Source organism: Pavona decussata, unplaced genomic scaffold (assembly GCF_977016875.1).
Source record: "Pavona decussata unplaced genomic scaffold, jaPavDecu1.1 SCAFFOLD_71, whole genome shotgun sequence".
NCBI classification, from domain to species: Eukaryota; Metazoa; Cnidaria; class Anthozoa; order Scleractinia; family Agariciidae; genus Pavona; species Pavona decussata.
Window position 1 is genome coordinate 2,725,800 of NW_028145490.1, and position 24,175 is coordinate 2,749,974.

General features: G+C 38.1%; 2 protein-coding genes and 1 long non-coding RNA gene across 3 annotated transcripts in view; all 3 read right to left on the minus strand.

The window, feature by feature from the left end:
- Nucleotides 1–24,175, minus strand: part of LOC146477319 (von Willebrand factor A domain-containing protein 7-like) — a 166,008-nt gene that overhangs the window by 135,752 nt on the left and 6,081 nt on the right. Inside the window, exons 7-8 of the mRNA XM_085113781.1 lie at nucleotides 23,683–23,860; nucleotides 21,897–22,558 (exon numbers count right to left, since the gene is read on the minus strand). Of these exons, the coding sequence (XP_084969907.1) occupies nucleotides 21,897–22,558; nucleotides 23,683–23,860 (840 nt within the window). The remainder of the gene's footprint in view (nucleotides 1–21,896; nucleotides 22,559–23,682; nucleotides 23,861–24,175) is intronic.
- LOC146477328 (uncharacterized) lies at nucleotides 3,423–5,252 on the minus strand. Its single transcript, XR_014865388.1, has 2 exons — nucleotides 5,133–5,252; nucleotides 3,423–4,057 (listed from the first exon to the last, which is right to left on the minus strand). It is a non-coding gene; the product is annotated as an uncharacterized LOC146477328 (long non-coding RNA).
- LOC146477329 (uncharacterized) lies at nucleotides 6,291–8,336 on the minus strand. The gene is made up of 3 exons (XM_085113516.1): nucleotides 8,274–8,336; nucleotides 7,688–7,928; nucleotides 6,291–7,516 (listed from the first exon to the last, which is right to left on the minus strand). Exons 2-3 carry the CDS (start codon nucleotides 7,834–7,836, stop codon nucleotides 7,294–7,296), a joined length of 372 nt encoding a protein of 123 aa, XP_084969642.1. The 5' UTR covers nucleotides 7,837–7,928; nucleotides 8,274–8,336; the 3' UTR covers nucleotides 6,291–7,293.

The following is a 24,175-nucleotide window of genomic DNA, read 5'->3' on the forward strand; positions in this document are numbered from 1 at the left end:
TTATAGTGCTAGAGGACAGATTAACCCTGAGGGTGTCGTTGGAATTGCTCGGGCGTTCTTGGCCGCTGGTGCTGATTCTGGCAACCCTCTGGAGTATTTCAGACTAGGCCACCATGGAGTTCGTGAAGAGTTTCTACCAACATCTTCCAGATGGAAAAAGCACCAGTGTGGCTCTTCACAAGGCTATGAAGTTTCTGCGAGTCAGAGGAGTTCTCTGCTGTGAAGTACTGGGCTCCTTTTCAACTAATTGGTGATGACGTTACACTTGACTTTGGACACTGCACTTTCTACTACCGAAGAACTATGTACAAAAAACGTTTACAGCTTGCCAAATTTTTAGTTTTGTCTTGGGCAATAGGAAACATGGGTTTCGACTAAATAAATATTACATTTATCTCAAATATAGTTGAATTACTCACAATGAAGTAGTCTTTAGTCTTTTCTGGTCGTTTCTCCCCATCTATTTCTTGTAGAATAGCTCTGATTAACAAGTAACAACACGCCGTTTGACTCACAACAAATTTAGCCTGCATAACAAATTCGTCAGCATTCGTTACAGTCTTGGTAACCGTGCTCCCTATTGAAATCCTAGGCGCGGACGCTAAGCGCGCGAGTGTTAACTCATAATCCCCCCTGGGTAGGAACCAAACTCGATCAATCGTGCAAACCTCGTAAGAAGAAACTATGCCCATCTCCATTTAAGGATGCAAAGGGTGCCCGCTCCTGGAGGTCTAAAAAGCCGCTAGAAGTCTGGTAATGAAGAGGTGTCGGACAATGTTCGGGAGAGAGAAAACTGGAAACAAGAATTGCTACGAGTTCGAAATATGTGGTTAGTTGGAAGCTGTTTCACCGGAATATTTCGTTGTTTGTTTTTAATACTTTGCCATGGAACCACAAACTAACTTCCTTCCAGGTTTGGAAAAAATAGCATCGTGTAAAATACGTTTACTCCAGTTCAGCGCTTGAAAGACTTTTCTTACCGGCATGGAGTGGTCGTACCTTAAGATCCCTTACATTTCTGAACGACTCAATCACAAGATCACTAACATTTTTAGAAAGGAAAACATCCCAGTACGCGTTGCCCACCAGTCCTACACGCTCAGACAAGCCCTATCCCACACCTCCACGGGCAATTTTTTTTTTTTACGCCCACTTCAAGATGGCGAACAGTTACCGTGACAGACTGGTAACTAGCAAGTCAACTAGAGTAACACAACATTACTTCCGGTAAATTCGCAATCGCTTTCGCGTGTTTCCACGGCTTCTCAAGACGTTGTTTTTACCTGTTTTTACACTGAGACACGAGACATCATTAGCGAAATGTAACTTTAATGAGCCGAGATCAATTAAAGTGCGGATAACCTTGTGAAGAATACTTCTCAAATCGCCTCCGAACATTATTATAGTCTGCAGTGTATCGAGCCCCTTTCGACGGCTAACCCAACCTCTACTACCTTTAAAAAATATGTCTCGTACTTTTATAGTGTCACCATTCCTTGAGTACAGTTCAAAGCTCAGAAGACATTTTTCTGGTGGGCGTAAAACGAAAATCGATTTTCATTTTACGCTCACTTTTTGGGCCCGCGGAAACTAACGAGGAAACTGGGCATGAAAGATTACCAGAAATGGGACTGGAAATGAATTAAGACATAAATGTTGAACTATGAAGAGTACAAGTTTGTGCGGCTCGTTTCAATACGGACAGCTGTTTGTACAGAGGGTAATCAAGTGCAATCAAGGTACGCAAAAAGCAACCAATCACAAGACTTGTAAATAGAGAATTGTGCATGTGTTTACATAGACTGATGCAGACACTTGAGGGAGTTTGGGTACCCCTTTGCCTTGCATAAACTTTCAAATTCTCCCAAACTCCCTCAAATGCTGTTTGTAATACACATGATTTTAACACATCTTTATAGTAGGTGAATGTGTGTTCCTTTAACCTTGTTAATCACAGTCACATCCTCTTGTGATTCTTTAAGCTCAACCGCTTGTCTAAATTGTTAACACTTTCCAGAATTTTGCTGATTTTTTGCAATGTTACTTGCAAGATCATGCTTTCTTTTCTGTACCTTTGGTCGTTTCCTGACACCAAATCTAAACCGATCAAAATCATCACTGTCATAATGCCCTCATCCTCAGCCTTTCTTGCAAATGGTTTTGGAGGTCGGTCTGCTCGAGTTTTCTTCATCCTTCAGGAAATCCCCTTTCTTCTCCTGCCTGCTACTGTAGATTGCACCTTTATTCTTTTTCCAATCCTTTTTTTTTTTGGTTGTAGTCTGGAATCTGTTAAGGTGACGGCTTGCATTTATTAAGTATGTATCGCAGACGCAATTTGAGGTATCACGCTACAGGTGCTCTCTTCTTTGAGTTTTTCATACCTTGAAACAAACTAGCTGACTCCCATAATAAAATTTTCATCCCCACTCTTTAATTTTGAAACAATGTCATTGCACACTCCATAGACCTTTGTCTAAAGACCTTCTGCTATGGGATGGATTGGATGCATTTCATCAATACTGTCAACTTGACTGCTGTTTTCTGTAATGTCTGTTGGGTCTAGTGATGGTGTGGTTAAATCTAGTGAACATTGGGGTCAAGCAGATTGTCCATTGAAGCAGACTACATTTTGAGTTGCTTCCTCTTCCACATTTTTCTGGTGTACACCGTCTGCCTTCTAATAACTAACAAAGTAATTCAGTAATGCTGGCTGTTATTCTGATCTTGTTTCTAACTTGTCACCCCTGCTTGGAATCCACAATAACTATATAACTGTATAATTTGGAATTTTATTGCATCGCTTGCAAGATGAAGTGAATCCTGTGCTCTGATTGGATACTCGTGTGATCAAGATGGAGCCATCTTGCCCACTTAGGATTACCTGTTACCCATGCACCCATGCATGCAGAATCAATAGTATCCAGGTGGAAATCTTATTAAGATCTTATTAAGATTCTTATTAAGTTTCTTTTCTCTACTTCTTAGTTAAGATTCTTACAAGATTCTTACAAGATCTTGTAAGATTCTTACAAGATTCTTGTAAGATTCTTACGAGATCTTGGTAAGATTACAATAAGATCTTATAAGATCTTAGTAAAATCTGATAAGAATCTTAGTAAGGAACTTGCAGTTGATAGTCAAGATCTTACAAGACCTTGTAAGATTCTTACAGGTTTCTTACAAGATCTTGGTAAGATTCTTATTAAGTTTCTTAACAAGATCTTATCTTAGTTAAGATTCTTACAAGATTCTTACAAGATCTTGTAAGATTCTTACAAGATTCTTACAAGATTCTTGTAAGATTCTTACAAGATCTTGGTAAGATTACAGTAAGATCTTACAAGATCTTAGTAAAATCTAGTCAAGATATAATAATTAATCTCAAGCTTAAGACATCATAAGAAGTATTATAGGACACAAACTCAAGATTTGACCAACAGTTTATTAGAAGGTCTCACACCATAAAATTGTGAAATTACTATAACAAAGACTTCAAAAAACCGTTTATATGATCTATAGAAAACCTGTTATTTCATTTAATGATAATTTTTTGTCCCCTTTATTTACAAATCATGCAATAAACTGAACTGGAAACTGAGTTTTACTCAAAAATTAATACGTGAACCTATTAAACTCAATTTGGTTTGATTGTGTCCCAGAAAATTTACACAGAGATCAAAGAGGCAGAGTCATTAGGGTACCACAATTTTGGGTCAAAATTCACTACCTTTAAAATACAAGCACTTCGTTGATTTTTGACTTCAAGAAATAAAGTAAATCTTGAGTAAAAAAAAATGAGCTAAAAAAAGTAAATTAACATTAAAAAATAAAAATAAACCCTTTTTTTTCAAGGTCTGCATTTAACTCACAGATGCTCACTCAGTTCAACTGGCTCTAAACATGTACTTTCATAATTTGTGGTGGCTCAGAAAAATACCACAGATGCTTTCACTTTGCAAGTGTTGCTTGCCAGCTCCAACTTATAAAATTAATAAAATATTGAAAAATTAATCTTCTGCCACATTTCATTCAGCTGCACCTCCAGGGCTAGAGGGACCTGTACAGGAAAATAAGACAGTCATGTTAACTTATGTCCTGACCAGAGTACACAGCGTTATCTCATTCTCTTACTTCAGTCAGCATTCTCACAATGTTTTGTAGTAGCACATGCAGACAACTCAGCACTGGCTGCCTTGTTCATAGGAAACCCAAGTCTAAATTTACATGTGGCTTTGATGTAAAAAGAAAATTCCATGCTCAAATACAAAAAGATTATTATAATGATTATTTCATTGTTAACTGTACAGATGTATGTCTGGGCAGTGCAACTTACATTGTAGTTGTGCCTGCAGTGAAATAGGTCACTCTTTATAAGAAAACATGATTGCATTGATCAAAAGGATTGTTACTTAGTGTTCCCTTTATTTTGCTTGCTATTTTCAACTTATGAACTATGGTATCAAGTACTGATCAAATACTGTCATTAGGCAAGGTACAAAATTTTATTTAGTATTATAGTTCCTGAGTAGAAGTAGCAGAAGTCACGATTTACAACAAAATGAAATCAGTTAAAATAGACTCCAACAGTCATAAATATAAGTGACTTTATTGAGCAGGATTTGGTGACTTGACTCTGAAGCTGCAGTCTTGAGTCTCGACCTTGACATTATATTACCAAATAGAGTTGAACATCAACAGTAAAACCGAAAATTGTGCACTTTAACTCAGTTCTTCTGCATGATCACAGTGAGTGGCTAGGCTGTCATTAACTTTTTATACAATGTTGCAGTGAGCTTTTCACCCGTAACAATCTTGTTAGTTCCTGATCTGAGTAAAATGAGCCATACACTCCACGAAGATCATAAAACTGATCTTCACGCCAAATCAAGATCGATCGCTCACGTTTTCAGCTTATACCAAGACTGTCATGATATTAACCCGGCTACAAATTACTCCATAAAAACGTTTTCAAAGGCTTCGTATAAAAACTAAATGGGGAATGACCACCTCAACAATCTTCAAGAAGCACAATATTGCTCGTTGTCTGTATGGATCCATGTTGTCTGTAATTTGCGTGGATGATCACACATTTTCGTGCAGTCTTTCACAAAATGATTGGTGTCGAAACTTACCTCTTTCTAAAAAGTGATTGTCCACAGTTTACTGCTTGAAGCCATCAATTTTTAGCTTTAACAGAGGTAAAATCCAGAGGAAATGTGTGCTGAAAACTTGAATCCCGCCTAAAATCTAACGACAGAGCTGAATAACGTCTGCGCATGCGTTACTTAAACTCAGTCGGCGCGAAAATCTCGACTCGAGCAACACGTTCCGAAGGAAGGATCATTCATGCGACCATGGAAATGTTTTGTCGATTTTTTTATATAATTTTGAGTGGTTTTCCTTTCCAAGACGCTTCATTTACCTCCGTTGAATTGCTCTAGCCGTCGTTATCTCTGAAACTTTTGAAAGGTAAGGGATTTTGTTCGTTTCATTGAGCTTTTATTGTGCATAGTTGCTTTATGAAACAGACATGCCTGTACAGAGGGTCTGTACAGCAACCAAGAAGCTGCGATTAACGAAATTTACGTTTCGAACTTTGAGTGTGAAGCTAGACTGTTTTTATGTTTTGATGTTGGTAATGGAGGGAGCGATTGCAGAATACCCGGCCCACTAAATATCTTACTTGAAAAAGGAGTGCTCCCGCAGTCCCAGTTAAACGAAGTGAGTAAAACGAGTGCTCCCGCAGTCCCGCAGTCCCAGAGTCGATGGATATTTAAACGAAGTGAGTAAAACGAGTGCTCCCGCAGTCCCAGAGTCGATGGATATTTAAATGAATTGAGTAAAACGAGTGCTCCCGCAGTCCCGCAGTCTCAGAGTCGATGGGTACTTAAATCTAAGCTTGTTTCGGCTCATGGATTGCTTGTTTCGGTTCATGGATTAAAGAACGAGTTATATTCATGTGTAGCGTGCTTGCTTCGGTTCATGGATTAAAGAACGAGGTATATTCGTGTGTAGCGCGACGACTGCGGGACCAGCATTGAAGAACACGACTGCGGGACTGCGGGAGCAGCTTTTCAAGTAAGATATTTGGTGGGCCGGGTATTCTGCAATCTACATGTAGCCTAATGGAGACCTTATTGAACGGTTTACTACGTCAGTTCCGATGCAAGCGGAGCACAGTAATTCTCGCTTCAACTCAGTCATTATTGACTATAATCAAAAAATTCTTCGTACTTACCATGTCGTCAATTGCCGTAGAACCATCTTTGACACAATGAATTCAATTAATATTGATGGTAAATCGTACAATTTATTAATAATTTCAATTTAAAGTACCCAACAAATTCTCTATACAATGAAACTATTTAATTACAAATGAGAAATTTCACTTTGAACATACGCAGTAAATTCTTTAAAGATAATTATACAATGAAACTATTTACTGGAAATTTCAAATATCCCGTAAAAAATATTCCTCTTAAAATAATTTATATACAAGAAAACAATTTACAGATAAGAAATTTCACATTAAAATACCCAGTAAAATTCTCTTAAAATGATTATATAATAAAACTATTTACAAATCAAAGTTTCACAATTAAAATACTCAGCAAATTCTTTTTTTATAAGCCTCACATGCCTGGAGGAGCTTAATAAACTTTCCTATGACTTGCTCATCTATTCCACCATAACAAGTTGATTCTTTTCCTTTGACATTGACCCTCACAGGCCTGTGAATAGACACATTTGGAGGCTGCAACACTGCTGGTACTTGCTGAATGTCCACCAGACATGATGCCATGTGAATTGCGCAAGAAGTAACAAGCTGGGCTGGAACTTTTTTAGCATGGACATTATGATAATCATCAATCATCAAGATTATTAAGAAGTTCATCTAGGGACAAAGAAGACAAATTGAGCTTAATCTTGTTTAAACTGGCTTTTTTCTTTACACTGTAGTTCTAATTCTTTTCTTGGAGTGTATCTCTGTAATATTAGTTTACTTTGGGTCTGAACACAGACACACAATTACTGTGTAACACATTAACCTGGAGTAATGCTTCCCATCTTACAATTTTTTAGTTTTTAAATTTTCTTGCTTGTTTTCCAGTACATATGTTTAAGTTGAATTGTAGACAGGTAACTGTCAGAGGTGAGTGTCTAGCTGAAGAACAAAGTACAATGTCCTGGCCAAGGCTCAAACCTGCACCTTGTCATCTGGAGTCCATTGCACTAGCCATGAAGCCATTGTCTTACCCTGCATTATTTTCGATAAGATTATATGTACAGTAGTCAAAGTATCTGCACTGTAGTTACATGTACCTCAACTGCTTTTGCAATCTGTTCACACAGATAGCTTTGGTGCCCTGAGGCCAGGTTGCTTTTGTATTTTAACACTGCTCTAGGACTTTGGGAAAATCCAATTACTGGTCCTGCAGCCAGCCCAGTAAGTGAAAGACCACTTAAATGAGCATTCAGTCCACTATGTTTTTGGAAGAGTGCAGTCTTCTGTGACCTATGTGTAACATGAAACGTAACTGTTAATGAATCCTTTTTTGCCTGCTGGGTGAAAAGTGTGATTTAAAAAATAGTAATCACTATCTCTTGAGAACTACGGAAGCAATGATTAAAAAGGTTTATATTTTTATTCAAGCCATTGGAATGTAGTTAATTTGTGCATATTTACCTAAAATATGATATTATATGCAGAAGAGCAACTGTTCTCTTTCTTTGCAGCACATGTCTCTCCTTACTCTGAGCACTGTTCCCATTGGTGATGGAGTTCAGAAGTAATGTGAAAAGTGTTGGAGCATGTTTATTTGCAAATTGTTCCATTTCTTGTGCTTCATAGATTGGCTTTCCACCATTGATGTAATGTCTGTATAATGCCAACTGGAAGCGGCCAACAAGATCTTCATATGAGGGAGCTAGTAGTAGTAAAACATTGTTGCCCTTAGATATATCGTGAATAATTATCAACTGTTTGTATTATGAAGCTTTTTCTATTATGTCTGTTGCTTGATTAAAACAGTATTTTTACATGTATTTTGCTGGCCCATTTTCTGTTTTGCTCTGATAACCCTGGATATAATCTCTCTGGGAGAAATAACTCATTTTTATGAATGACTTAAATAAGAATTACAGTTGACTGTTTGGTTCAGTAAGCCTGGGCATTACTTTTTTTCACTTTGATATTTAACCCCTGCTCATAAATTGTTAGATGGAAATTAAAAATAGCGACAAAATGGTTGTAGTTTAAATGCATTTCCTACCTGTGTCAAGTTGAATTTCTTCCTTGTCCTTGTTTAAATTGTTTTCTGAGGTTGCAGGTACAGTTGTTTATTGATGAAAGTCTTCAGAGGATTTCTGGAAAGACGATAGGAGCTTTATTTTGAAAATTGATAAATTTTTATTTTAAATTTGACAAGAATTAAGGCATTTAAAAGTTACCATATTGGTGATTTTTTATTACCTGTTTTGGCATGGATGATCTGTGGTGGGATTTGGATCCGACTGTTCTCTGAAATAATAAAGTATATTATTTGTACCAGACCTGACATTTGTCAGAGTTACTCTACCAAATGTGTGGACGAATTTCCAGGCGCGTCAATATAAACTTACCTGTTCGGGAGGAAGATAATCTTTTTCGGCTTTAAATATTTCATCCGCGTTATTTCTGCAACAGCAACACCATCGCAAACCAGGACGGTAGCTACTCATCATACGCCCGATGCGGTCAAACATTTGATGGAACCTTTCTGGTATGGTACGGGAATGGATGTCATTTGAGTGAACGGGAAGTGGACATGCACAAAACCTATTCGCTTCTCGATTAGCTCTGGTCCAGTGTCGAGTGCATGCCCAAGCCTCCGTAGTACCACCGTAACATCTCGCCATTGCGCCATTGAAACGTCGCATTGTTCCTCTGCATTCTTCGCCTGTTCTGGTGTTTTTATGAAACCAACACGTTCGCTCACCAGACGTTTCCGTGAACAACACATACATCAACATACGTAGCCAGCTGCACGAGCTGCATTTTCGCGGCACGGACTTTTGAGTTCTCGCTAAAATTTCGGTTTGTGTTCAGGTACGGCACTTTTGTGTTCAGGAGATATGTTTTAGCAAAATCACTGGTCGGTCTCTAGCGAAAGTTTGAAACTTATCTGATCTACCTAAGTCTTAACTGAGGTAAAAAACCTCGGCGCTTTTCCTTTTTTTCGAAAATTCCGCCATTTCACCAAATTGTTGCTATTGTTTCACGTTGTCATCCCCAGTTTCCCCGCGTGAATTGATGACATGCGCAGACGTTATTCAGCTCTGTCAAATCTAACATGAAACGGTCTTTCTCCGAGCCTGCAGTGGCATATCTGCTGACCAAAATAGTGCCCAGTCTTCCCAGTCTGAATGAAATCCAAGATGGCTGCCGGTGCGGTGATTCAGTGTGATTCCGGCCCACGTTTATCCACGTTTTCTTGCTCATTTTAAAAGCTAGCATTGTACGTGAAAATCGTAGGAATTACGATTCAAAGCACTGTTGTTCTTTTTGGCATTAAATGGAGTTTAGATTCATCAAAGAAGGTTTGTAGGTATTAGTGTTTTCACAAATGCGTTTCACTGTTGGACGGTGCATTAAGTTTTTTTTATGCGAATACAATCTGTAAACTGCAAACAGTAAGTCTTGACAGTCATATCTTTTAAGCCTTTTTTTAGAAACACACATGTCTACATAGCGTTTATCAACTTAGGACACTGAAGAAAGAGATTATCACATAGAGTCTTGCTGGCATTTATTCTTAGATCCTGTGAAGATTCTTGTAAGATATTATGAGGTCTTAATAAAGAATTGAGATAACAGAGGGTTTTTTTTTTTACGAGATCTTCATAAAAACTGTTTTTAAAAGATCTTCTTAATTACCAGTATTCGTGCTAAGATCTTACCAAGATAATTGTAAGGTAGTAAGATCTTAATCAGAATGGTTGTAAGATTTTGGTATAAATTTTGATTAAGATTTTATTAAGAAAATAGTAAGAAATAGGTAAGATCTTATCAAAATCTGTTTAAGATCTTATTTTTAACTCATAGTAAGATCTTAACAAGATTCTTGTAAGTTAATTCTTAAGATCTTAACAAGAATTCTTATTAGATCTTGTCACAAATTTTGATAAGATCTGAATAAGAAAATATTAAGAAATGGATAAGATCTTATTAAAATTTTTTATGATCTTATTGATTGTTAGGTTGAGGATTTTTTCAAGATTCTTACAAGTATCTTACAAGAATTTAGTAAGATCTTGTAAGAACTTTTAAGATCTTAAAATGCTGAAGATTGTATAGTTTGTATTAAAGATTTTGTAAAGAAGTGTCGTAAGATCTTTTTAAGATCTGAAATCTTAACAAATCTTAACAATATCTTATTAAGATCTTAGTGTTATTTTCATTCTTACAAGATTCTTACAAGATCTTACAAGATCTTACAAGATCTTAATAAGATTTCCACCTGGGAATTTAAGCCATATAATAATAAATCTTTTATAATTTGGCCAAGCTTGGGTCAAGATGGCAGGATATTGGCCTTGTTCTATTGTTGGCAAAATTATTGATTGTCCTGTCCCTAAATTGCACCGATGCCCCCCCCCCCCCCCCCTCAACCCCTTACGCCCTACACACACGCACATCTTTTTAGGCTGGGATCCCTCCTTTTAAATAAAGGCTAACCTCTTTTGTATCATGATTATTTTGAAGGACGTAAAAAAGAAGATAAGCCTCTTGCCCAAGCCAAGAGCTTCATTATCTGATACACAAGAAACCTCCAAAAAAAATGTTAAAGTACATCAAGGTTTGATACTGTACTTGTATTACCCTTGTGGAGGATTAAAGAAACTGTATGTATTTATCTGGCTTTGACATACCACTTCATCATTCATACAGAACCACCTCTGGTCCACCTTGCAGTAGCTATAATGGTGGCCACATTTGCACTTAGTACCATTATGTACTACAACACTTTGCAACTCGTACATATTGCTGTTCTATGTAAGCAAAAAATTATAGTATAAACAATTAGAGAAGGCATAATCTTAACTATTTCTATAGTTGTGTTCCCTTTCTTAGATAAGCATTTAAATGGTAATACAGTGGAACCTCTCAAATACTGGTATGGGCAACCTCCTATTTAATGTCAGGGAAAAGTGGTTGGTTAAAAGAGGTGGTCACTGTCAGGGAGCCTGCAGACTGTAATGTTGTTAATTCTAACCTGAATCAATTTCCATAAATGGGGATGGATATGGCAAGAGGAAGTTGTGGGAAACATGAGCAGAAGGCAAGTGTTTCATCAGCTAGTGGCCTGTTTCAGGTTATCCCAAAACTTTCACAAATGTTACCATGGAAACAAGGAAAGTATGAATTTATACATCTTTTCTTTAGAGTTACAGTTAAACAACCAAACCAAAATAAATACAAGAGAGTATATCTTTCAAGCTAAGTGGACTATTTCATCACTTTTCCTTTTTGTTTGTAGAGATCAAAATAACTACAATCAAACTTCCCATAAGCGAACACTTCCCATAAGCGGACACCTTTGGGACCAAGCATAGGTGTCTGCTTTTGAGAGGTGTCCACTTACGGGAGCTGTGCATTGGCGGAGGTTCAACTTTAATAATACCAATATTCTTAAAATAAAGCTATATACAGGTAATAATAGTACAGACAATAATTAGGGTATGTCACTACTTACAGCTTTTCTAGCAAAATTATATTTTACTTTCTTATTGTATCAAAAATAATTATACCTTTGATGGCTCATTCAGTAGTAAGCAGTCAAACCATGCAGGGTATATCAATTTCTTCCTCAATTTGTTATTTCCTGTTCTTTCAAATCTGCAATATATTATTGCAAATATTAGGGAAAAAAGGATCCCTTGACTTTAGAGTTCAGGTATTAAATACAAGAAGCTAAGACAAAAATCTCCACCAAATTATGTAACTTTCAAAATCAATTCCTCGAAATAAACCTACCTTTTTAAATGGAATGTGAGGACTTTGGGCCATTTACTAACAAATTGGTCTTTCTCAGCCCTGGTCAGCTCATTACACTGTGTACAACACCAAGCACAATAGGCATTGTGGGCACATGCAAACACAATCCAATATGATCTCTGTGAGACATATTGCAAATTCATGACTTCCTAACCTTTCGCAGAAGCATCGATTGTCCCCATCAAGAATTTCTGTCTGTGTATTATCGAGTGCTTCAACCAGTGATTGGGAGGACCCCTATTTTATGATAAGGAAAGATAATTCCATTTGACTATGTATGGTGATGGTTAAGAGGTCATGATAGGAAACGGGGAACTGTAAATAACAAAATTGAATAAATTGTTAATATTAAAATGTAGTAACTGTTAGCATAAATATGACCAAAATTCTTGATGATTGACACAAATCCTTTATGCATAGCCCATCATTGTTGATTACTGTGCTTTGCTATAACATGCAAAATCTGAAATTGAAATCACTGCCGACAGTTGCATTTTTCGCTACCGTCAATGACCGCACTGGAAGCTTTAGAAACAAAGTAACAGGATCAGAAGGTCACGTTTGAGCACGGTGATTGGTGGATTTTGATCCACTTTGTTTGATTGATGGCAGGAAAAAACGCAACCATCTGCTCATGCGGTGTTTTGTATTTCAGATTCCACCTGTTATTGAAAATTGCAAGTTAACTGTTACATGTACCTGTATGTCAATACTGTGATTGCTCTGCTGCTGACATGTCGGCACATTGTACACTTTACTGAAGTGGAGAATAAAATAGCATATTTGGAGATATTGACTTTGTTTATCTGTGCAAAATTACTACTGTCACATACCTCATGCAAACATGGGAACTATTATTTTTGTTTGTTATAGTAACTAGAATACTTCTCAATGGGAAGCCTGCTAATCACTAGGCGTGGCCTATTAGTTAGGCCGCTAGGGGTCAAACCCTCCACCCTGCCACTCCGACTGGGTTTTTCTTCCATAGTCTCAAATTCAACTACTCTACAGTTTGTAAATAGCCTTCATTGGTCAGCATCCTGCCAGTTGGTTATAACATGGTGCTGGAAAGTCATTAGGGGCAGCCATGATTCACATTTGTGACATTAATTTATTCATTTGTTTTTTTTTATTATTATTTGTTATTTTTGTATTATTTTAATAATTGCATGTATGCAAACCTGTACTGGTTAGCTCTTCTCCAATTTCTTCATGGAAGTGAGAGGCACCACTAAAAACAGACCACCAGCCTTTAGTGGAAGCGTATCATTACTCTATGAAGTATTGGTTTAATCATGTTTTATGTGTAGCTGTATAAGGTATAGCTTTAACTGACACTCACTTGTCAATTGAGTTGACAAGTTTTTGTTAACTGAGTTAACAAAACAGGTGTTTCCAATGTTTATGAGTCCTGATAACGCCATGTCCAATCGATCGCACGGAAAACTAGTGTAAACAGAGAAATAGACGAATTTTCCACGAGTGTGACAAATTACCGCGTATAAAAACAATTTTGCCGCCAAAACTTACATATCTCTTAGTTACCAGCTTCCCAACGAACGAGCGCACTTTTTTCATGCCCAGTTTCCTCGTTAGTTTCCGTGGGCCCAAAAAGTGGGCGTAAAATGAAAAGCGATTTCGTTTCACGCCCACCAGAAAAATGTCTTCTGAGCTTTGAAGTGTACTCAAGGAATGGTGACACTATAAAAGTACGAGACATATTTTTTAAAGGTAGTAGAGGTTGGGTTAGCCGTCGAAAGGGGCTCGATACGCTACAGACTATAAAAATGTTTGGAGGCGATTTGAGAAGTATTCTTCACAAGGTTGTCCGCACTTTAATTGATCTCAGCTCATTAAAGTTACATTTCGCTAATGATGTCTCGTGTCTCAGTGTAAAAACAGGTAAAAACAACGTCTTGAGAAGCCGTGGAAACACGCGAAATTACCGGAAGTAATGTTGTGTTACTCTAGTTGACTTGCTAGTTACCAGTCTGTCACGGTAACTGTCCGCCATCTTGAAGTGGGCGTAAAAAAAAATTGCCCTCCACGGAGCGCAAATGCACCAGAGACAAATGCCCCATCGCTTACACCGGATTGTGTTTACGAAGAAATGCAGTGTACCAGCTCACGTGCAACAGCTGCGATCAACAACACATTGGTAGCACAACACGCTTCATCCATGACCGCGTAAGAGAACATCTCAAAACCGATAACTCCTCCGTTAAAAAACACATCTCTTCCTGCCAGAACAACGACCATAAAGACATTAACATCAAAATTATTATGAGCGAAAACGATACCGCTAATCTACGCCTCTACGAAGCATTTTACATCAGAAAATACAAGCCCACACTCAATTCCCGAGAGGAATGTACTGAGTTCGCGGAACTGCTATTTTAATATTTCATTTTAGAGACTACAATCCATCATTAGAACCTTGTATAACGCTCACAGTTTATTTCTATAGCTTTCACACATACGCCACATTTTTTACACATTTCACCCTTCACCCTACACTCTCTTTGCATATATATACAGCGCGCTCGGAATATTTTCTCATCCCTGATGATGCCGTTGATCGGCGAAAGCTTGGATTTTAGTACTTTTAAACAGCAGTTTAAGGCCTCAATTGAACAGTTTTATATATTTTTAACCATGCTCCTGAAGGACAACATGAACAGATTACTTTTCTTAAAGTGTTCGATTTGTTTTATTTTGTATTATAGCGATTGTTGCCATAAATATCTAAGTATATCTTTAAGCTTGTTAGAAGTGCAAGTAATTTAACTGCTGTAACAGAACTGCAACAAATTTCATACGATGTTGAAGCCATCCGAAGAAGTTGGATTTGGCGCTCGCTGAAGCTGGGAAGACCGGACTGTAAAACGTCAAGTAATGTTTGTAAAAGTCCTGAATAAAATTTTATTAATAGCGCTTTTTGCTTCGTTAATCTACTTCTTGACCTTCTTCTGTTTATCTGACTTAGAAAAATTATCGTTGATTTCAATATACAGTTTGGCCAACAGCAATCCAATAAACTAAGCATATTTTAAAGCCCAAATATATCAGTCCAGTCATATAATATCAGAATTGTTTTCGACTCCTTCCATGTGGGGAGAGTAATCTTTTTGTCTCATTTTGTAACTAGCAAGGGGTGGAAGGAGTTTGCAGTGCTCTTACCGCGTGCAGACGAATTTAAAAAACAATGTCTATTGTATTTTCCGTTTAGTGATTGGCAAGTAGCTCTAATCTCCTAGCAACAGTTAAGTCGTTTCCCACCCAGTCACTTTTTAGTGTTAACGCTCGCGCGCTTAGCGGCCGCGCCTGGGGTTTCAATGACACGGCATGGTTACCAAGACTTAACGAATGCATTCTGGCGATACAGAATGTTAGGGCTATTCTACTTGACATAAATGGGCAGAAACGACCAGAAAAGACAAAAGACTACTTCATTGTGAGTAATTCAACTTTATTTGAAATAAACGTAATCATTACTTAGTCGAAACCCATGTTTCCTACAGCCGATGGTTTTGTTTAAAAAATGCAGCATGGGTTTTTAAATTGTCTACCTCGGAGACAATTTGTTGCAATTAAAGTACATAAAAAATTAAGGCTGTAGACTGTTTGAGCATAAAAATAAATAGCCAAAACAAAAAAGCGAGAAAAATCTAAAATCAGCTTTGACCTTTTTTAGCTATTTTCTTAAAGGCCCATTTTCACCCAAGAGGAATTGCTCGCCGAGCTGAATTTCGCACAGTCGAAAATTCAGAAAATTACCAGCGGGCACTAAATAGCGAAGAAAAAAAAAAAAATCCACATTCATCGAACTCATTTTCTGGAATATCACTATTTTTCGTGTCATTAAGCTTTGTATAATACCCTCTCGCTTTATTTATGTGGATAGTTTTAAGAACAGTCTTCGTGTAGAAAGAAAAATTGGAAAATCGTCGGTCGCCTCTAAGTAACATCTCGCCGTTGACAATGTAGTTGTATAGCTTTCATTCTGAAACACAGAAGCGGGAGGATTTGTTGTCCCCATGCATGCATCTGTTGTAGCGATGTTCCTGATTTCTACGGATGTCTGACCTTAACACGTAAGTTTTATTAGCTCCATTCGATTTTATTCTCCCGATTCATGTAAACAGCGTTGCGAAGAGACGTAATAAAATGTATAGTTTTCTAGGTGGCGTTCCTTTGTTTTTTACTATTAGCGCACGCAAATAAATTAAATACTCATTTTCTTAGTAAGCTGCAGATTCATTCATAGCATCATTGCTATATAATCAAAGGCCATCGAAGGTTGAAATAATTTCATGATAGTAAGATAGACCGGATCGGCGTAGCGCACTATAATTTTAAAAGCGATATTAACTGAGCTAACATTGAGTCCGGTACTGTTAATTTCTTTCGAAGTCAACTTCAATAATAATCGAAAGGACCCTTTAAGATTACTGTTTGAAAAAGAGTGATGGCCTGGGTCGAGAGTAGCTGCCCAAGCGATTGCGTCCCCCCAAACAATCCCACAATCACTTGGGCAGTTACTCTCGACCCAGGCCGTCACTCATTTTCAAAGTGGGCTATAGAATCAAATTGTTGAGGGCTGCTGGCTGTAACTGTTCGACTGTTCCGCCGCGTTGCTCAAAGGAACGAATGCAGAAACACGAACCAAACTCTCGACTTTCGTTCGCCGAAATTTTACGCAATGGAGTACAAAGAACTCGAACGCCTTAGAGAGTAAATTTTCTTATAGGTGCAGAGATTAAAATAAATCGGAGCGACTAAAACGAAATCAACCAGTCCGATTTGCCTGGTCGGATTTTTTTTTTAACACGCCAGGACTTTCATTCCAGCGGGAATGTTCTGGTAAACCAATCAGATCGCAAGAATAAACAATAGAAGCGCTTGTAAACAATAACAAACGGCCGCAAAGCCGAATGGGTGAAAGTGGGCCTTTAATGCGTCGGGAGTTTCCAAGTATTTGGCATAAAGTGCTGAGCACTCGCTTGGCTTTAAACGGTAGAGGTACCAAGACTCTGATAAGACTCTGATTTCATTTTCATGTTTCTCTTCACTCGACTTGATAAACTAACTCTAACAACAAGCTTGAATGTTCGAGATTAAATACTCTAATTTGAAGACTTGTTTGGGTTAACTGACCGTGGACACTTACAGCATCCTGTTTAACACTCAGCTAAGAAAACCAATTAAACTTACATGACCACACATTTAAATAATAAATATGAAATTCCACTCCTTAACAAAAGAGATAGGAAAAGACTAAGTTGTTGTTGGTCCTTAGTAATTTGGTTTTTATCTTCTTTCTTCGCATTTTCTTGCATCACAGTAAACCGTTAGTGACATTAAAATCTTCAATTTTGCAGAATCATTGAATAAAGCTAGAAGAACTAAAGTACATTGTGATGCCAATCACATTGCATTGGTCAATTATTCCATTTATTTTTCCTTACAGACGCTGAAAAATCGAGTCAAGGAAGTATCTTAAAACTAACCAAACCTTGCCAACGTTTAATTCATCGCGCTCAAGGGATTTATTTTTAATTTCTTTCGAAATGATTGGAAAGCTAGAAATAGTTCGAGTCGACTCTTGGCACTGATAAGCTGTTTCTGAAATTCTTACTTGATTAAACCGCCTGTGTCATATGTTACCTAGTACTACAAGAAACCTACACAAACTGTGTGTCTAATGTATTACGATTGCTTGTTTTCAAATACAAGGGAATATATCGGGCAATACTGAAATTCGAAGGGTTGAACTTCGTATTAACGGTCACATATTGTGTCGTTCCATTTGCGTTAAAAGAGCCTTTGATTGTAGTAATAAGAGTACAAGAATATAAGAAAACTAGATTTCACACTGAGCCGACAGGCCCAGCGCCAGGAAATCCCATAACCTACAAACAAGGGCAAAAGGTCTTGGGACAAGTCTTACAAATTATACTATTTACTGCTAAGTTAATGTGAGCTAACTAAAGAAGCCATTTTATCTGTTTTACAACGCATTTTACTCCACTACATCCCCCCTCCATACAATGTTGAAGTCCCACGAGGCATTTTTCTCACAGAGACTCAACATTGTACGGGGGTGGGGGTCGGAGACTTGATATTTTCGTCCTCATTTACTGTGTTTTTTGTTTTTCTTTTTTATTTCTGTCGCGTGCGTACAAATACATCCGTGAAATCGAATTTGTCCCAACCCTGTTGTCCTTGATTGTAGATCTCGAACCACGCACGAGGCAGCTCTCTGGTACAGGTTTCTTGTCGTACCATCCTCTCTTGCGTACCATTAAATTGGAAATCGGTACAGAACTTTAAACACAAGCCACCAAATAATATCGAAAAGTCCAGCAATTACTAGAAAGGTCTCACCATCCACTGCTGGATTTTCGTGTGCCTATTAAGGAGCCCAATATTAACGGACACTGAAAGTAGAACGTGTTTTACTAAATGTGGTCTTCAGGCGCCGTTGCGATGCAGATGCAAACCTCAGCAAGAAAGAGCAGCCGGAGTTCGTCTAAACTGAAAAGGTCAGTATGGTGAATCCTGCATTTGTTGTTGAGATTTGTTACAGCAAAGACCACGTGGATTTTAGTTCTTTTAGCTTCAAAACTTTTTTCAATTTGAATCTGTTACTTCAACTCGAAAATTTCATCATTTTGCCATTTAGTAATTTTAAAACGCACTTCCTCATCTTCTACCCAACTGAGAGTTCGCTGTCATAAAGACCAACTCTATTTATGTGTTGAAGACTTTGGCATGGAAATTTTAAACGATTTCATAGTTCAGCTCAGGGTCTTAAATATCAAAGAATAAACTAGATCAAACCAGGCTCGTGAGTCAACTAATCTTGTATAGTTAAATTCTTATTGTCTACTAATCTTGTATAGTTAAATTCTTATTGGATATAATGGGATAGGATAGGATAGGATAGGATAGGATAGGATAGGATAGGATAGGATAGGATATGGTAGGATAACTTTATTTATGCACGGTATTTCCATCAGCTACATAATTATCGTTATCAACTATCTATCTACCTAACTAGAATTATAAAAGTAAAAATATAATAAAACAATAAATACTGCATTTCTTGGCGGCCGTGTGTAAATCTTACTTGAAACTGTAGCAACTCAATTTAGTCTTAACCATGATTTTTTAAGGCAGTCACTTGGCGTAATTCTATCGGTAAACTGTTCCACAACTGAGCTCCACTGAAGGAGAAACTTCTCTTCAAATAATCAAAGAAGAGTTATCGCGTTTTCTGTATTCCTTAAATGGGCTGGTTAGGTGCTCTTATTAGCCAAAGAGAGTTACTAATAGTTTCAACGCACTAGTATAACCATTTGTAACAGAACTGAAGCGTTACAAGCGGCGAACCTGAGACGAGTTGCATAAAACTTAACGGCGGGAGTAAATGCTATCCTCAGACGTTAAAATACTGAATGTGACTGGCTGGGATGAAGGTCTGGCGTTAGCAATTACTCGCGACGTTAAATTTTATTCAACTCACCCCTGTACCTTTTAAGACGAAGTCTATCATTGTCCACGAAACAATAAAACTAACCCTTATAAGAATGATATCTACAGGTTATAGCCGACCAATGAAAAGAGATGCCTCCTTACTGTTGCTTTCGACTGGAAATTTGTCTTTTGTGTCTTTTGGCTTTTCATCCTGTTTGATGAAATAGGCGATATAGTTCGTTAAAGGACTTTTCATTTCTAATTGCTTCAGACAAAAGAATAACCTTGGGGCGTGTATTTCCTGGACTCATTTTAGAATAAAAATACTCGGAATAGTGTTTGGTAATTGTTGTTGTTACCTGTTCTTCACTATGATTCTTCAATCGTTTGAATGACGTTGATACTCTTACCTATTTTTCAGTGTCACTTTGAATGGTGAAAAGAACATATTTGTATTGAAAGAAAAATCAAAATGATGGTTTATTTTTATTAAAAGTATCACTACTGGAGCACAGAAACTAGCATCATTCAGTATTGTCTGCAGATGGCTAGGATGGAGATGGATTGCAACTTGAAAAAACTGGTCATTTTTTTTTTCAAGATAATCCTGTAAGTTTTGGAGAAATCGCTAAAAACTGATTATAGTTTATTCTTCCTCGGAAAAATCATTTCATGTTTCGCTCCAGGTGCTCTAACAGAGATTTTACGTTACAGAAGGGATTCTTTGTCATATATTTTAGCAGTTTTTGCCAACATACAGCAAAATCTCCGTGAAAGTGTTCCTTTAAATCATTCTGTTATCTTTGGAAGAATATGCCCAAAATCAACAAGTTCTCATCCCGTTTATTGAGTAAAAATAGAAGTTTATTTGGTGTTTACTCCAGTCACATTCTAACTCTACTCATTGTAATAGACCTTATTCGCTTCGTTGCTTTGTTGCCCCATTACAGATCATGTGACTGTACTCTAGGAAGTAGTCTCTTTACGAATTGCCCATATTCACACTGGCGGGCATTCTTTACTTCCAAAAAGACAAAGGAACGGTTCTCCTAAGGAAATCGTGTGGTTAGCTTGTAATGGGTATGAACCATTTTGAAGCGAATAAGTTCTATTCCAAATAAGACCGAAGAAACGAACCCTTAGTGTGTACATGCGTACCTGAGCCGACTAAAAATACTAAGGCCAAGATGCAAAACTTCTTTAAATTTCCTCGTCTAATTTTTGGAGCTGCAGTAAATGACTGCTAGCAGATCCGGGTTTGACATCATTTTCTTTTTTAGCAGGCTTTTTCCGGTTCCACGTACCGCGTTTCAATTTAAAAACTAACAATGCAATAACAAAAAGAAAAAGCACAGAAGTTGAAACGGAGATTAAAACAACATGCCAGATTGCAAGCGCGTTTTCATTCTGCAAATATTCTGTTTTAGTTTGACTTCTGCGATCGACTGTCACAATGGACGAGAAAAGCAGCAACTCTTTCTCGTGGGCGTTGTGTGACGCAGGTGTAGCCGTGACATTTATTTGCGTGACAGTGCTTGAAGGCGTTTCTGGCTGGGAAGTCAGGATCAGCAGGCAGGAGGTGTTTTGCGTTGTTTGGAGAGTGACTGAAGATGGCTGAACAGTTCCGTTTATTGAAGACTGGTTGCTGGGAATAGCTGTTAGATAGCAAAAAGGTAACAATAAACAAGAGGTTTACCGATGCACAAAAAGTGTATTAAATGATCTTTTATGTAAAGCTCTGCTTAACATACTACGTATTGGGCAGGCCGTACACGTCGGCGCTTATGCAACTGCATTACTATGTGTCAGCAATCATGAAAGCTGTCTCATCAACTCTGTTAGAACTCGTCAGAATGGTAAAGTAATATTAACTCGCGCTATTTGTGTTGCTTCGTCATCTAAAACAATACATCTTTTACTTAAAGGAAAAGCGAATGCAACAAACGGGGAAAAAAAGGAAGGAAGGAAGGAAGGAAGAATGTAAATATGAATGAAAAAGTAATTCCATTTACCCTCGGGGTTCCAATCAGTACCTTTACGAAACTGATACTATGAGAGGTGTGTGGATTTGCTGGGATGGGTGGGTCCAAATTGCGTTCCTTCAATCGAAAATGGGCTGTAAAACCTACTCTTATCGAAATAAAAAGTAGTCTGTTGTTACTGCTACAAAGCTTAAATTGGTAGCTAATTTTTATGTACGGCCTTTTTTGCTGCGAAAAGATTTTGTCTGGATGGGCTGGCAATTTTTTAAATGGGCTGAGATTGTGTGACTCGAAGGAAGATTGCAAGTGGAAAAGAGATTTTCCGAGGGGTAAAAAGACAACACTTTCCCCGTTTTCCTTCAAGGAAGTCTTTTTTTCTTTCCCCGCAATTTACTTACATTAAACGTAAAAGTTTCAGCAGACGCCAAATTCTTCACTGTGAAGTTGACCTTCAATGTTTCCCCAGGCACTATGACGAGGTGACTGTAAGGTACATTGGCCTTTAGGCGCACGTGTTTGGGAGCTGGTGTCAATGGTTCTTCACGTGTCTTGGTTGTCGAGCTGCGTGGTTCTGTCGTTGGATGTTTCACGGGCCAAGACGATACAGAAACTTGGATGTAAAATAATGTCATCTCTTTCACATTTACATTATCCGACTGTGAAACAGCTTTAACTGACAAATTTTTTGCTTCACTGAGCTCACCACGTGACTTTATAATCACGTGACCAGCGGTACTGGAATTTGTTTCGAGCGTGAGAGTAAAGGGTATGACGTAGCTGATCATCTCAGAGACTTTGGTGACTTGGAATGAAAACGAACCTTTGGAGCCCAGATTGGTGAGTGTGAAAGGGACCCTGGTGGTCTCTCCAGGGCGAAGGTACACAGCTGTGCTGTTCGGTTTGGCGCTGAGGGACACAATCTCTGGGACGAGGCTGACGGAACAAGTGCCCACGTTTCCTACAAGGTCAAGACCCACGAAGATAACTCTGGGATTACAGCAGTTGGATGTGAAGGACACTGGTACGGCTTTGTTTACTGCACCCTGGTTAAATGCTCCGACTGAAATAGAACAAATTCATAAACTTAAGGGGATTTTAGAAACTTAGAATTGACAGAAGTAGTGCAAACAAAAGACAAAATGTGTTAGCATTCGTAGTGGCTAATGCATGGTTTATGTACCGTAAAATGGCAAATGTGACTCAGCCCTCCTGAACAAATAAAAGACAAATAAATCATACATAGTCTAAAAGGGGTTCAGATATTAGGAGCAGCGCAAAGAAAATACTATGCGAGCGAATGGTAATCTCGGGAGGGGGGTGGATATTTTGAAAACCCCATTGAAATACCTAAATGAGAGTTTTCCCTACCTCTTTATACTTCATCTTGTGAAATACCGGCGTCTCTTTAATATCCATCCAGCTTGAAAAAAGGTACCTCTTTCTGGGAAAGCTACCCCGCATAGGCCATTATTAATAGGGAGTCAACCCCCCTCTCTCCCGGATGACAATTTAATGGGGAGGCTTGTTCGCGCCGCACCCAACTATCCCGTGAAAGATAAGTAGTGAATGACTTGTGTGAATGTCTAAAAGTTTTAACTGTTGTTTCAATTCAATTAAAGCTGAACCCGAAACAAACAACAGCTCCCACGAAGAGAAACCTTCTATGGATCGATAACAGGCTCACAAAAATTTCCTTTACACCAATATTCGCCGAGGCATTAACAGCTTACATTAACAATTTTACAGTATGATCATTGTGCTTAACAAACAGAAGGTGTATGTTTCACTGTTACAAATTAAGGTTTAAAATGCGTGACAATGATTGTTTGTTTTGGACTAAGTTATAAGTGTGAGATATGTTATTGGCGTGCATCGTCACGTCTATTTATACCAAGAGGGTGCAATGTTGTAGCTTATAGAGTGTTTTCACATGACGTCACGGCGGCCATGTTGGTGTCCCAAAACAAAGAAATGGCGGCCATGTTGGTGTCCCAAACTAAACCTCTGGGAATTGAACTCTATTTTTATGCAAACACTTTCTTTTGTTTCAGTAAACCAATATGGCCGGCAGTCACGTGAATGAAAACACTCTATATCATAGCAACCCCAAACCTAGAGAGAAAAAAAGGCCCTGGAATCAACGAGTTTATGAGGTAAATCAAATTATCTTTTCACTGCTCTCACCTTTGAGGTTTCCATGGAGATTGTCTCGGGTATTAATTGACAACAATCCTTCCCCAGCATCAATAAACATAACACGTGTCTTCCACGTACTCGACACGCACTCGGGTGTACCGTACACTCCTGCGCATGTTCCAGACTGACTTATCACGCTACACGAAGGAGGGGAGAGGTCTGAATGCTGTGGAGTTAAACAATACAATTACTTTGGTCATAAGATGGCGGATGAGCCTGGCCCTTGGGTACAAAGTTGCTGTTACGCCACAAAATGTAATTTATAATCAACGCAAAATGTATAGTGAGTAACCCGAAATTTAACAGTATGTCAAACTGTAATAACTTTCTTGAAGTACAGTTTCTTATGTCTAATGGTACGGAGTTCCAGTCCTTATAGGGACTATTGCTTGCAACAGTTAGTTCACTACCACAGCCTGTCTTGTCATCCATCCATCCATCCATCCATCCATCCATCCATCCATCCATCCATCCATCCATC

What these genes read in the sequence shown, in the direction of transcription:
- LOC146477329 (XM_085113516.1), bottom strand. Translation starts at nt 7,836, where the DNA reads ATGGAACAATTTGCAAATAAACATGCTCCAACACTTTTCACATTACTT. An exon ending in CATATAATATCATATTTTAG is followed by an intron (nt 7,517 to 7,687) that starts GTAAATATGCAC and finishes TGTTACACATAG; the next exon opens with GTCACAGAAGACTGCACTCT.